Source organism: Silurus meridionalis, chromosome 9 (assembly GCF_014805685.1).
Source record: "Silurus meridionalis isolate SWU-2019-XX chromosome 9, ASM1480568v1, whole genome shotgun sequence".
NCBI lineage: Eukaryota > Metazoa > Chordata > Actinopteri > Siluriformes > Siluridae > Silurus > Silurus meridionalis.
Window position 1 is genome coordinate 6385769 of NC_060892.1, and position 15935 is coordinate 6401703.

Here is a 15935-nt window from a genome sequence, read left to right on the forward strand (position 1 = left end):
ATATATATATATATATAGTTAAAAATTTATATGTTGATGTTAACAAATATTAATAAAAATAATAAAAAACTGCGTTAATAGAAAACGCAGAAATTTGTTTTTGTGAATTTTGTGTACCTTTACACACACACACACACACACACACACACACACACACACACACACACACACACAAAACTGTCCTACTAACACGCCTTCATTATCCACCACTGCGATTGGTTATTTTAACTACGGGTCGTCTTCAGGGTCAAAAAGATCACCTAGCAAACTAGCTAGCGAGCATTTTGATATTAGCGACATTTATTTTATAAACTAAAGAATTTCGTTTTAAAGTGTAATAAAACACATTGATATTTATCATGTAGTATAAATTAATTTATTACAAAACAAATAAATATTTTCTGGAATATTTAACTGTGCGGTTAGCAAAGGTACATTAGCCTAGCTAGCCGGCGTTGCTTTACTCGTTGTAAAAATGGCTGCGGCTGTCCTGCAAGTGGGAGTTAGGCAGGCTCTGAGAGCACAGCTGCAGTAAGTTATTCAAATTTAACTTCATGTATTTAGTTAAAATAAAATATATTTAGCATGTTTAATGGTAGCCATCACGCATGGTTTGGGTCAGTTTATTCTGTTTATAAGGCGTAAATGCTGATCTCTGCTTTGCTAGGTCAAGAAAAATGACATTAGCAATGAAAATAAAACAAAACAGTGACAAAAGTGGAAATGTATTTGCTTTTGCTAATGATATAAAAACCTGCGTATAAGATTTTCAATATAACACGATTTTAGTTTCAGTTGTTAAAATATTCTGCTTTGCAACCAAAATTGTGACGTCATGTCTCAGACAAGGTTATGGGCAGAAGCAGGGACCTAATTCAGGTGCTTAAGTTGTTTTGATTGACCTTGATTACAAATTGAATCTTCTCAAACTGACCCGAACTCATCAGCAAGTGTTATTGAGTATAAACTCAGGCTGGTTGTTGACAAAACATAAAAACAAAGGGTTGACCTTTACATTTTCTTTTCCTCAGGAAGCTCATATGGAGTACAGGAGCAGTCAGACATGCATCTGTGGGTAGGTGGGAAACAAGCCATGGCTTCTTCAGGACACTCACCAGATTATAGCTGGGCAGATCGATCCTAAATTTTTTTATACTGGTGTTTTTTTTTCCAGAGCGAATCGGTTCGCACGTTAAAATAATGTATAATACCTGGGATTTTTTTTTCTTTTTCGAACAAGCGAGATAATTATATTAAGCGTTTAATAGAATTATTTAACATGAATAGAAATTATTTCTTCTTCCACTGCGTCTGTTTTTTATAATACAAACATGTTCTGTTCCTCAATCAGATATCTTGGGATCTCTGCTTCATCTGAAGAGTCGATCCTTCAAGAAAGAAACATGTTCAGAGAGAAAGGATTTTAGCACCCTGTTGTTTCATAAAAAAAATAAAAAAAAAACCTATAAAGAGAAAGAAATGTAAAAATATGACAGTTTGAATGTGGTTTGTATGACGGGCCTCCTTCGCTTTGTCCCCAAAATGTCCTACATGTGCTGTCCCCCTAATAAACTCGTTTCTAATGTCCATCCTCGTCACTCCCAATTAAAATCTCAGCATCTTCAGCTCTGCTACCTCCAGCTCCACCTCCTGTCTTTTACTCAATGCCACTGTCTCTAAACCATACAACAACACAGGTCTCACCACAGTCCTAGGAACTTTCACTTTTACTCTCGCAGATACCCTTCTATCACAAATCTCCTGCTATCACTCTTCTCCACCCACTCCACCCTGCCTGCACTCTTTTTTTCACTTCTCTAACACGATCTCCACACCACTCCACTGCCCTCTTTCTCATTCATACAAATGTACTCCGTCTTTCTCCTACTGACTTTTATTACCCTTCTCTCCAGCACGTACCTCCACCTCTCCAGGTTCTTCTCAACCTGCTCCCTACTCTCACCACAAATCACAGTGTCATCCGCAAACACCATAATCCACGGAGACTTCTGTCTGATTTTGTCCGTCAACCTGTCCATCACCACTGCAAACAGGAAAGGGCTCAGAGCCAATCCTTGATGCATGGTGGTGTTGGTGCATGGATGTCAGATTAAGTGTCTGATCATTTATGCATCAATGCTGAAAGTTTGCCCAGAAAATGAATCAATCTGCTATTAATGTGTTAGTATGAGCTACTTGGTTAACAAATCTGTTCACAGACGATGGCGCATCTCTAATCATTCTTATGACATAATGTATAATAGTTTTAGCCAAACTGAGCTCACGTTTGAAAATCCTCCAGTGGTATTTTCTGATCAGAATTATTAATCATGACATTTAAGATTTTTTTGTAAATTGTGAGTAAAATGGTTTTGAAAAGCTGGGCAGCTGGCTATAGTGTGGCAGTCTGATCATAATTTTCTGTCTGCAGGGAGGATCGAGAAAGTCCTCATTGCTAACCGAGGAGAGATTGCATGCAGAGTGATGCGCACAGCAAAAAAGATGGGTGTTCGTTCTGTGGCTGTGTACAGTGATGCTGACATGCACTCCATGCATGTGGCCATGGTGAGAAAAACGCACGTTAGCGTTTCCTTTTCACAACTGTCCATGAGTTAGCACTTGACTTAACACTTAGTTTAATGCACAAACATGTTTTTAAAATGGCGTACAGTACCATCTGTAAAAACAAAACAAATATATAGTGCTGAATAAGAACGTCATTGTAATGTTTATATTGCAGGCGGATGAAGCGTACCATATCGGAGCAGCACCATCACAACAGAGTTATTTATGTATGGAGAAAGTTCTAGAAGTTGCCAAGAAATCCTCAGCACAGGTACAACCATTGATATATTTATTAATTAATTACCAATAAAGTATCAATATGGTCCCTTTAGTAGGAAAGAGTCGGTTTGGGACGCTCGGGTAGGAAAGAGTCGGTTTGGGACGCTCGGGTAGGAAAGAGTCGGGTAGGAAAGAGTCGTTTTGGGCCGCTCGGGTAGGAAAGAGTCGTTTTGGGCCGCTCGGGTAGGAAAGAGTCGGTTTGGGCCGCTCGGGTAGGAAAGAGTCGGTTTGGGACGCTCGGGTAGGAAAGAGTCGGTTTAGTCATATGGAATATAAATGGTTGGTAGGATCTTCTGGGTTGATTTCTTGAAGGCAAAAGCTGGTTTTGCACTTTTCATAACCGAAAAGCTATTGACCAGAGCAGGTTTTGTGCTGATATAAACAAACTGCAGCTCACATGATGTGTACACTTTAACCATAACAGAGTTCCTACAAGTTCTAGCCTCGATTTTTCTTTCTAGATTAGATTTAATATCTAGCTTAGTCAGAAAATCTCAGGGTTCTGGAGTTGCTTGTGAGACTTTCAGAGGGATGTCAAGTTACATTCTGCTGAACTTTCCAAAAATGCACCATTTTATTTTTAGTTGACAATTATTTTTATTTTCAATTTAGCATGTAAATTTACACTTTGTGGACCATGTTTGCTTTTTCTCACTTGCATTTTGATTGGGTAGGAGCTTAAAAAGCGCTTGATATCACGCAGTGCTTTATTTAACCGGGCGAAGCTCAGTGGTTTAAAAAACAAACAAACAAAAAAGCATTCCCAGCTAAATTGGTGGGAGGGGCTTCAGTTAGCTTCAACTAAGCGGAAATGAATAATTTTATTATTGTGAATATTATTAAATATGATGTTTAACTTGAACTTTTTGCTTTATGGTGTTAAAGGCTGTCCATCCGGATATGGCTTCCTGTCTGAGAACACAGAGTTTGCTGAACTGTGCAAAAAGGAAAACATCATCTTCATCGGGCCTCCATCGTCAGCGATTCGTGATATGGGCATCAAGAGGTGACTTTTAACTCCTTCGTTATTGTTCATTTTTAGCACACCAGAGTGATTAAACGGCATCGTTTTGCTTTATCCTCTATCAGCACCTCCAAACACATAATGTCAGCTGCAGGCGTTCCCATCATTGAGGGTTACCACGGAGAGGACCAATCAGATGAGAAACTGCAATCTGAAGCTGCCAGGATTGGTTACCCTGTTATGATTAAAGCCGTACGAGGTGGAGGTGGGAAGGTGAGAGGGTTTAGTGAGAATTTTCTTAGTGTTAAACAGAAACTTTCCGGTTTATGCGTTACTGTGTTGTTTGACAAGACAGAATTTTATTTTATTTTTTTTAAAGTAATATAAGTGCTGCGCTGATTACTTAAAATTAATCTTAAAACTGTACTTATAATAAAGTAGGAAATGAAATGGTCCTCGTCATGATTAACCATCGTGATGTGCAGGGAATGCGTATCGCTCACACGGAGGCCGAATTTCACGAGCAGCTGGAATCTGCCAGGAGAGAAGCTCGCAAGTCTTTCAACGACGACGTCATGCTGGTGGAGAAGTTTGTGAAAAACCCCAGGTGACCGGCCCTTCCCCATACATGACTTCTGCTTTTTCATAAGAGTTTTTGCCTTCTAGAAAGAAGAAATAAAATTGCATCGGCATAAAAGCTGATACAAGTTGACATTTGTATCATGATGCATAACATTTTTGCATTAGTAAATGCACTCTTCTTTTGTTTATATAGAAAGTGACCAATAATTTGTAACCAATATTTGATATGTAGATTGATTTCTCCTCGCAAAACTGTTTCTCGAGCGCATTCTCTCAGCGCCACTGCTACGGAGACCGAGGAGTGTCTGAGAGTCACACAGAATACAGATTAACATGGCAGAGGTAGAGCTGCATCTTCCTGGAGACAGAACAGGAAAAGAATGTGTGGTTTTATTACATTACTTTTTTTGCTTTTCTTTTACATTAAAACTGTTTGTGAAAGGGCCATGCGTTAGAAGTCAGAAGGCCCTTAAGTAAATGAATGAGTTGCAGTCTGTCTGAACCAAAGAAATATCTGTTATAATATATTGAATCGCATCATATTGCATCAAATCTCATTGTGTTAAATCGAACATCGTAAGAGGGATGAATGGTATCGCATCAGTAGCTGCTTCATATGTATCTTTAATGTATCATATCGCTGGTGATGCATCGAGATGCGAATCACATCGGCCTCAATTATAGAGCTGCACATCTATAATTCAGTGTTTTGGTATATGCGTGAAGACATAAGCTGTATGTTCTTGTTTTTGTTTAGGCATGTGGAGGTGCAGGTGTTTGGGGATCAACATGGTAATGCTGTTTATCTGTTTGAGAGAGACTGCAGTGTGCAGCGGAGACACCAGAAGATCATAGAAGAAGCACCAGGGGTGAATATGGATTCCATTTATTTATATTGGGAATGCATTAGGAACTAGTTGATTTCCTCAAGATAAAAGCTTTTATTACTAAAATGTAATAAAATACTTTGACTAAAAAATAGTGTGCGTGTGCACCTGCAGCCTGGTATTAGTCCTGAAGTGAGGCGTAAACTGGGAGAAGCCGCAGTCCGGGCAGCTAAAGCAGTAAACTATGTGGGAGCAGGTAAGACACGAGAATTAGTTCTACATGTACAGTCCATTAAATCTTTGTTTGTTTGTTTTATTATTTCCTACTAAATTGCAGAGGCTTAGCCCTGCTTTTAACCAGCCTCTGATTTTATATACAGTATCTCTTAAAAGTGAGTACACCCCTCACATTTCAGCAACTATTTAATAAATCTTCTCAAGGGACATTGAAACTTGGATATATATTTAGACAAAAAAGGTAACAAAAGCGCAGTGTCGCTAATCATTTCATACTGGAAATACGATTTATTTTGCGCATGCATGAAATAGATAAAGAATCCATAGCGCTAGGAAGTGGCTAGTGGCTAACGCTAGGGCTATTCCTTAGCGTTTTGTCCAGCTTCAAGAATTTCTCTTAAATGGAGAAAATCCTGACAATTCCACATATCGAGAAGTGAATAAATGAGGGAATGAAGACATTTGTTAAAGTATGGCTGATATAAGTAGAACAGATAAGTGGATCATATCTTTATGAGATAAAATATTAAATGTAAAACACACACAACCATTAACTTTGAAACAATTTCATAAAATTTTTTCATTCAATAAATCAATTTATTCAATATAAGTCTGTTGCATTAATTAGATTTTTTTTCTATTACATTTTTCTAAAATATATTATAAAATGTTATTTTATATTATTTACCCAATCAGGCATTTTATTTAAAATGGTTTCAACGTGCAGTTTGTTCAAACGTTGATCACAAATAGCGATAAACAATAAGCGCTGAAAAAAGAAAAAGGACAAGCAATTTTGTTTTTCATTTCTTCCCAAAAACTGTATCGAAATCGCAACTTTAAAACCGAGGCACGTACCGAACCGTGGATTCTGTGTGTTGTTACACCATAATATAAATATATAATATAATATAAAATGTCATTGTGGTTTCAGCCATTAATACAGTAACCTGTCCAATAACGTGTGCCCACAGGCACTGTGGAGTTTATTATGGACGCTCAGCACAATTTCTACTTCATGGAGATGAACACACGTTTGCAGGTGGAGCATCCCGTGTCTGAGATGATCACCGGTACAGACCTGGTGGAGTGGCAGCTCAGGGTGAGGCAAATCATGTGACCAAATTCAGTAATCACTGATCTGAGAGCTAAGCCTAACACGTCCCTGAGTTATGATGGTTCAACCTAAAATTTTTCGATCTTACCATGGTGATAGCAATATGACAAAATAAAAAATATTTAACATTTTGCGTGGCAGACAAAGCATGAGGTATATGAGGTATATGTTTTTGATGCTTATGAGATGCTTTACTCTCTTTAGAAGTCGACAGAATTCAATCGTCAAAACCCAATTTTAGCTCCACCCCCAAACCGTCACTCGTCCACGTGCCCCTGCCACATAAATGTATACTGTAATGTTTATACAGTACGGTACTGTCAATTGCTCTGTTTAGCTAAATGTTATTAACAAATTACAGTACACTACCCCATACTGATCACCATTCACCATAAGGCTCCTGGCTATTTCTCAACTTACGGTATATAGTTACAGGGTCATCAGGACGCCTCTTAATCATAAGTCGGGGACTACCTGTATTGTAATGAGCATGCTTGCTTGACAGCTGATAGCAGAGACTCCATGTCTGTTAGGAGCAAGAATGGCAACGTGGTTACAGAGTAGCTACACTCATCAGGTTATATTTCACACATAAGGTTAGATAGAAGTCTGAAATGGCAAGAAAATCTGACTTAGAAAGGGAAATATGATGTGAGGAAGAAAAATCGAGCATGGCAAGAAAAAATGATAGCATGGAGACTGAAAACTGATGAAGCAAGATATTTGCTCATAGTGAGAGAAATGAGGCATCAAGAGACATCTGTTGTAGAAAGAGAAATGAGGTGGAAAAAAATTAAAGGAACGCTAATGTCAGTGCAACCTGATGCTGGATGTGATTTTAGGTGATTTTACACATCACCATGAAAAAAACCTTTCAAAAAATGTAGAAAAATCTTGTGTAGGAGCAGAAAACTGATGTGAGAATGCGAATGTAGCACGAGAACGCCTATGGAAATATTTGAGAATTATAGAGTAAATTACGAGTTACGATTGTTTGACCTACGATTTTTTGATCTTTCGATGTTGATAGCGTTATGACAAATTTGTAAAAATATATTAAGTTCACAGCAGGCAAATAGTTTCTGTTTGTGCATTTTGTGACAAACAATTGGCAATGAAGTCATTTATATTTTTAGTGCTTGTGTTTGTCATCAGGTGGCTGCTGGAGAAAAGATTCCGCTCTCTCAGGATGAGATTGCGTTGAGAGGTCACTCGTTTGAGGCCCGAATCTATGCTGAAGACCCCAATAACGACTTCTTGCCTGGAGCCGGGCCCCTGCTGCACCTTTCCACCCCGGAGGCGGAACCTCACACGCGCATCGAGACTGGAGTACGGCAAGGTCAGCATGGCTTTTTTTCTGTTTCCTTAATATTCTTACTAAAGCTCAGCCGAGTCTTGGGTTTTGTTGATTAATCAGCACCTATAGTTGATCGCTGAAATTATTGGCTGGAAATTCACAACGAGAGCGGCCTTTAGAGGCGAATCACTGACACTACGTTTGTTTTTACTCATGAGACTGCGTGCTGCACAGAGAGCTATATTATATTTATAATTTATAATTGATAGAAATGTTCATATTTAATAAAATTAGCACATTTTAATGATTCAGTAGGTTTTTTTTTTTTTGTAGTAAAAGTTCAGTACTATTTACATGGAGTGTATTTATTTATTTATTTATTTTTGCTTGGGTCTGACAAATCTCTTCCCTCCTGCTGTCACGTCCCATGTGATGATCACTACACAACTACACACACAGGAGTTATGTGATAAACCAGCAACACACACATGTTTATAATGCACATTTGTTGTTCTTAGGAGGATTTATTTTTAGATGGCATTGTAAGTGCTGGTGTAGTTTTAATACCTGCTTCTGCTTCTAGCTTTTACTTCCTGTATTGATGTGCCATAGCCATTCCCACGTGGGAGAGGTTTTTTCCTTTAGGTTTTTCCATGGTAGAATCCCTACCACCGATGACGATAAAATAACCCACAGGGCAGTGTTCTCATTTTCTGTAAAAGCATTTTTTATTTTAAATGAGCACATTGTAATAGGTTTCTATAGATATAACTCATTCATAGGTACATTCAAATCAACAGATACAGTGCTAAAACAGACTAAAATGGTGGTGGTACTGTGATGGTCTGGGGCTGCTTTGCAACTGCAGGATCTGAATGATTTACAATATACCATACTTGATGAAACCATTCTGTGCCCTACAAGATAATTCTGAAGGAGAATGTCTGACCATCAGTTCATGACCTTAAATCTCAAGTGCACTTGTGTTACACAGCAGGACAATGATCCGAAACACACCAGCAAGTCCACTTCTGAATTAAGGATTTAGACTAGACAAGTCTGGACTAAAATCTGATTGAGATGCCACAGCATAACCTTAAATAGGCTGCTCATGCTTAAAAACCCTCCAGTCTGGTAGATTTAAAACAATTCTTAGGTTTTGGGGGCAATTATTAGGTTTGGGGGCAATTAGTTTTTCTCATGGGGCCATGCAGGTTTAGACAGTTTTTTCCCCTTAATAAATGAAATCATCATTTAAAAATAGCATTTTGTATTTACACTGGATGTCTGTGTGATTTATAAAAATTTCAACTCGTATCTGTAACTAGATTTTGCCATAAAAATGCCATGAATACCTCAGATGTACAGTCATTAAAGTTTTTTTTTCTCCCTCACAATTGTAGTGTTATACACTCTCAACAGTATAATATAGTTCCCTATGTGTAGTGGGTTATTTTTAATTTTCTTGATTGTGTGTGTCAGGTGACGAGGTTTCGGCTCATTATGACCCCATGATCGCTAAGCTGGTGGTTTGGGGAGAGGATCGCTCCGCTGCTCTGAAGAAACTGCGCTACTGCTTACGCCAGTACAATGTAAGACTCTAGTGGACATCCTGATGTACTGCAGCACTGTACTCAACATTGTGTACTGAACGATCAGAACATATCATGCGTTTCTTTTATGTTTAGTGTAAATGTATGTCTGCAAACGATTTAAATACTGTTAGTTGCAGGATGTTTGTAATGCATATTCAAACAGGAAACTAAGCAAACATCTATTAACTAGCTGTCATTTCCTGAGTGCAGCAACACTGTGCATGTGTTTATGCCTCAGTTTTTAACTGGATTACATTTGTGTACTAGTCTCTATGCGAACATCAAATATACCCCTCAAAACTGAACCAAATACTGTATTTAAAAAAATGCATAGGAGGATGCTGGTTTTGGTTATGTGAGGGTAGAAGAACTACTTCTGCAAACTGCACCTTAAGTGATAACCACTGTACATCGTGTAACCAGGCAAAGCCACATGTCCTATTCATCATGTTCATGTTTTTGTCTGCTTGACACGACCAGACAAATGTGTGTATCCTGTATTAGAGCAGTTACAATTTGGTGGTTTGAGTAAAATTCTCCAACACTGACCACTAGATGTTCAACACCTCATGTCAAAGACTCGCTGAGGAGTTAAGAATCAGAACTGCTGCTCTCCACAATGATGGCCAAGGCTATAAGAAGATCAGTAACACCCTGAAACTGAGGTTCTTTAAGACTGGTTCCACCACAGACCTCCCAAGGGTCAATCAAAGAAGTTGAGTCCTCGTGCTGTGCGTCAGGTGCAGAAGCTGCTTCAAAAACAGACACATGAGAAGCTGGCTCACAAGAAAACCTGCAAACAGTTTGCTAAAGACAACCTGTCCAAGAGCATGAATTACTGGAACCATGTCCTGTATTCTAATGAGGCCAAGATAAACTTGTTTGGCTCAGATGGTGTCCAGTATGTTTGGTGACATCGTGGTAAGGAGCACCAAGAAAATTGTCTTGCCTACAGTCCTACATAACGACCCCAAACACACTGCCAAGACGACAACTGCCTTGTTGAGGAAGGTGAAGGTGATGGAGTAGCCAAGTATGTCTCCAGTATGTCTCTCCTGAACCCTGTGGAACACCTGTGGGGCGTTCTCAAGCCGAAGGTGGAGAAGCACCATGTGTCTAACATCCAGCAGCTCCGTGATGTCATTATGGAGGAGTGAAAGAGGATCCCAGCAACAACCTGTGCAGCTCAATTGAATTCCATGCCCAGGAGGATTAAGGCCGTGCTGGATACCAATGGTGCTCACACAAAATATTGACACATTGGACACCTTTTTTATATATTTTTTTTAATCAGGACAGTTTATCTGTACTGTGATACATCTGCACATTGACTTAATTATATCCAGGTTTCATTTCTATAGTTTTGTCCCCTGAGAACATATACTAAAATGGTTGCTGAAATGTGGGCAGTGTAATCACTTTTGTGATATATTTAGATGCAATATAACAATCATATCAGCTAATGTTGCTATAATAATTTTCCGATTTTTTGTTTGGTCTTTGGATTGTACCGTTCTCTGTGCTCAGATTGTGGGTCTCAACACCAACATCGATTTCCTGTTAAATCTTTCGGGTCATCCAGAGTTTGAGGCAGGAAACGTACACACCAGCTTCATCCAGCAGCACTACGATCAGCTGTTTCCCAAAGCGACTGCACCAGCAGGAGACGTGGTGTGTCAGGCTGCTCTTGGGCTTCTGCTGCAGGAGAGAGAACACACCCTGGAGTTGCTACGCCAGTCGAACGGTAAAAAAGTCCACACACGAGGGCACCAAAAGGGTACCAAAAAGCTGTGTTCTGTCGACTAACACATCGATTAGACCCGGGTGTGTTTAGCATGTGGTGTCTGTAGGGCGTGTGAGGCATTTGAGGAAAAATTCTATCGTTGTCTTCAAGGACATTTCTAGATGATTATTTATATTTTAATAAAAAGTCCTTCCAGCTAAATAATATTTACATTTATTTGATTAGATTAATAGTCAATTTTTTGGATGTGGTGAGGAAAGACATGCAGGTAGTTGGTTTGATAGAGGACAGGGGGGTATGGAGACAGATGATTCGCTGTGGCAACCCCTAATGGGAGAAGCCAAAAGAAGATTAGTTTATTATTAAATATTTTTAAAGTTTTCCTAAAAAACGTTAAAACCACCTCGAATCTGTGGAAATCAAAAAAATTACAATTTATGATGTCGATATTTAAAAACCATATCAATCAGCCCTCATGAGCCGCAGTAGCTCCTGTGTACAGATTTCACTGCTGCAGGATGACAAAGCTGTAACATCATCTGTCATACAGAAACATAAGAATATCGATCAAAAGAGAAGTAAAAGTGAACTTCAGCCAGGCAGCATTGTGGAAATTAGAACGAAAAAGTGTTTCTCCAAAGGCTCCTTGTGCAGAAGAAAAAAATAGCAAGATGGGCAGCAAATACACAGCACAATAGAGAGTAGACAATACACAGATAACACAATAGACATTACGAGAATAATAAAAATAAAATAAAATGCCCGTCAATAGACTTAGGGGGGGTTCGCTCTTCTCTGCCGTTTCAGGAAATTCAAGCACTACTGTGCCTTTTTGACGAGAGTTCATTTTAGTAGACTAGCAGTCATGAGTCATCAGGGAGAACAATAGTGGACTCAGAACACAGCCTTGGGGGATGCCGGTGCTCAGCATGATTGTCTCAGAGGTGTTTTAACCCACATAAACTGTCAGGTCTTTCTGTGAGGAAGTCCAGTATCTAGCTGCATAGTGGTGTGTTGATACCTAATAAACTGAGTTTCTGTACCAGGTGTTAGATGGCTGTATTAAATGCAAAGCTAGAGTCAATGAAGAGCATCCGCATGTAGCTGTGACAGGCTCAAGTGAATCGTTGTTAATATGGCGTTGAAATTACAGGAGTTAGTGACGATAAATAGATATTGAACTGCTGATGTGTATGTGCTGTAGGTATGTGCTGTACATCCTGACACTAAGGATGAGCCACTAGCGAACGTCAGATTAATAATGTGTTCCTGTTCCAGACATGTTCTCGCCTTTCGGCTCGGGTAACGGTGGCCGGCTCAACGTGCTCTACAGCAGAAACCTTGCGCTACAGCTGGGGGAAAACAGTGAGTGGTCAACCTGTACTCACTCTCTCACACACACACACACACACACACACACACACACACACACACACACACACACACACACACACACACACGTTCCTGCTTTTAAAGCATTTAAATTTAGTGCTAGTGTTTTATTCCTATCAGACCTTCAGGAGCTGCAATATGATGTCACTTTTGTCATTAATGAAGATTGTGTGTAGAAGATTTTTCTTTTAACTAAAACAAATGGCAGCTTTACCTTCCACAAAAGCATTTGGTGGTTTCTGCAAGACCTGTATGTGTGTATATAATATAATTCTACACCGATCAGGCATAACATTGAAATTATAACATTATCAGCGTTGAAGTGAAGAACATTCCATATTTCTTCATCATGGCACCTGTTAGTGGGTGGATTTAATTATTAGGCAGCAAGTGAACATTTTGTCCTCAAAGTTGATGTGTTTGAAGCTGGAGAAATGGGCAAGTGTAAAGTGAGTTTGACAAGGCCCAATAGTGGTGAACCGGCGACAAGGTCATGGACTGCTGAGGCTCATTGATGCACTTGGTGAGTGAAGGCTGGCCGTGTGGTCCAATCCAACAGACGAGCGCCTGTAGCTCAAACTGCTTAAGATGTTAATGCTAATTTAATGGGTCAGAACTGTTTTGGCAGCAAAAGGAGGACCAACACAATATTAGTCAGGTGGTCTTAATGTCTGTCTTAATGTCTTAATGTTTATGTCTGATCAGTGTATGTACGTATATATGTGTGTGTGTGTGTATATGTGTGTATATATATATATATATATATATATAGATAGATAGATAGATAGATAGATAGATAGATAGATACACACATTCCAGTCTATACCTGACAGAAGTGATTAATGAAAAAGTGATTTAGGTTATTTTTTCCCCCACGTTGGCCCTGTTTGAGAGAATCCGACATTCTCTAATCAGGCATGCATGATGGATTTGCACCATGCTGATGAAACACTCTTGATTTCTCCACATGTGCAGAGCTGGAAATGGAATAGCTTCCTGAAATATCTTCATCCTCTGCATTATACATGATTTCTAATAGACTATCGATCACATGGATCGGACTGTGCTTTAAATGACTGTGTGTGATGTGTTTTGCAGAAGTTACAGTACCTGTGACCTATAATCCAGATGGGACCTATAGCATGGAGGTACACACACACACACACACACACACACACACACACACACACGTTTTATACCATATCGCTGTCAAACATCTCTTGACAGTGGGTTATACGCAAATCAGATTTATATTAATGTACTCATTCCAAAATGGTGCTTTTTAATGGTAAATGTTTCCATTTAATGCAGAAACGTGTAGTTGTTGACAGGGTGAAGATTTAGTGTAAGATTGTGTGTATTATATAATATTTATGGAAGGAGTCTCCAGTGCCAGCATGTACACATTCTCTATTCTCTACTTAACTGATCTTTGCTCAAACTAGATTAGTGTTACATTCTGATTTAAATGTGTGTGCGTGTATTAGATTGGAGGCCAGTTATTCCAGGCGTCAGGTGAGCTGCAGAAAGTAGGCGGGGCCACGTACCTGAACTGCTGCGTAAATGGAGTTTTGTCTCGACCCAAACTGGTCATGGTGGACAACACGGTTTATCTCTTCTCCATGGTAAGGTTTGTTTTACAAGAAAAGTAAAGAAAAGAAGGCAACTCCAGCAGCTTCAGTAGGTGAATTATTTAGCAGCAGCAGTAGTTGTGGGTTACAGTGTTATTCCTGTATGTTTCTGCATGAGCAGGAGGGCAGTGCAGAGGTGAAAGTGCCTTTACCAAAGTTCTTGGCTGGTGTGAGTACTGCTGGAGCACAAGATGGCGCTGTGGCACCCATGACCGGAACAATTGAAAAGGTATCCATTAAAGCGATCAATTCAAATGTATTTGTCACATACACATTCATACAGAGTACGACATGTAGTGAAATGAAATAGAAAGAAATAAAAATATAAAGTATAAAAGTATCTAATAATTACATTATAAAAGTAATATAATATGCATATATTACTATTAATGTAATAATTAGATGTGTAATAAAAATGTAACTTAACTGGATGCAGAATCAATGCAAGCTTAATTTATAAGTGTGGGAAATTATCATAGGCAGAAGTGGTCATTTTTTCTTTAATAAATCGGAAATAAAAAACAATGAAGTTTTTATGCCTCCTGTGTGGCCGAGTAGTGGTCCATGACCTGCTGGTTGGAGACCCCTGTTATTAAATGTGTGTGTGTGTATAAAAATAAATAATCTTACATAGTTTTTGCAGTGGTGGAAGTGTGTACCAATTTATGTCAAAACAATGATTCTCTTAGTAGTAAGTAATTTATTTGCATTCATTTTCACTAAAATATACCACATGCACCACATGGATTTATAAAAGGAGTCTTTGGTGTCTTTTGGCAGCAGTAAGAGATAAAGCTGTTGCAATTTCAGTAACATTACAATTTTCTGTATTGAATATGAGAGAAAAGAACAGCAGAGAGGCTGCTGAGAGCACTACTGTTTATACAGGAACCAAGTTGTTTGACTTAACAAGAATAAATGGATAGAAAGTGTCCCACTTTAATAAATTAAAAAAACATGCTGTTTGAGGAGGAAATAAAACTCCAGAGTAGTAACTCCATATGACCTTGTTGTTTCCCTCATGTCATATAAAAAATAAAAAAAATTGGTGATTGCATTTGGTTTTAAAGTGTGTATCTGCAAACCCTTACCTCTGCAGGTCCTGGTGAAGGCTGGAGATGCTGTGCAGAAGGGAGATCCTCTGATGGTGATGATCGCAATGAAGATGGAGGTAAGCAGAAGACGTTTCCTTTAGGAGCTGAATATCCCCTTTTTTGTTGTTGTGACTCAGCTTGTGTGTTTCCAGCACACCATACGAGCGCCGAAAGCAGGCGTCATCAAGAAGGTGCTGTTTAAAGAAGGTTCGCAGGCCAATCGGCAGGCCGTGCTGGTGGAAATAGAGGAGGAACAGGAGGAAGCGAACACTCCTAGAGAGCGAGGGATTCCGTGATCGGCTTCACGCCAGTTACTGACTCGAGTTCTTCAGCACTGTGATACGAGTGCTGTGTGGGAACTCTCTGTATGTTTTATTCGTTACTGTTCACTCAATCATGAATTTCTCATTATTGACCCGACGTTAACACTAACACTTAACCGCTGGCAGTTTTCTTTAAACTCTGATCGTTCTGCACAAGCCACGTGTTCATAAATGTGAGTTTTGTTCTTTTGGTTGTGTATCATTTTGTAGATTTTTCCCCTTGCTGGTGTACAATTATCTTTTGTAGCCAAGACCAATAAAATAAATAAAATAAAATACATGCTTCCA

At 39.1% G+C, this 15935-nt stretch overlaps 1 protein-coding gene across 1 annotated transcript; it reads left to right on the forward strand.

Annotated features, from left to right (window-relative positions):
• The first annotated feature begins 242 nt into the window (after positions 1-242).
• On the forward strand, positions 243-15923 carry mccc1 (methylcrotonyl-CoA carboxylase subunit). The gene is given in 20 exon segments (XM_046858208.1): positions 243-531; positions 1032-1075; positions 2432-2565; positions 2741-2836; positions 3730-3742; positions 3745-3850; positions 3934-4081; positions 4294-4415; positions 5148-5259; positions 5392-5473; positions 6429-6556; positions 7727-7910; positions 9351-9460; positions 10991-11207; positions 12486-12572; positions 13698-13747; positions 14087-14224; positions 14352-14459; positions 15330-15401; positions 15477-15923. Coding segments are annotated over 20 exon segments (2151 nt in total). The 5' UTR covers positions 243-475; the 3' UTR covers positions 15621-15923.
• Positions 15924-15935: the final 12 nt, after the last annotated feature.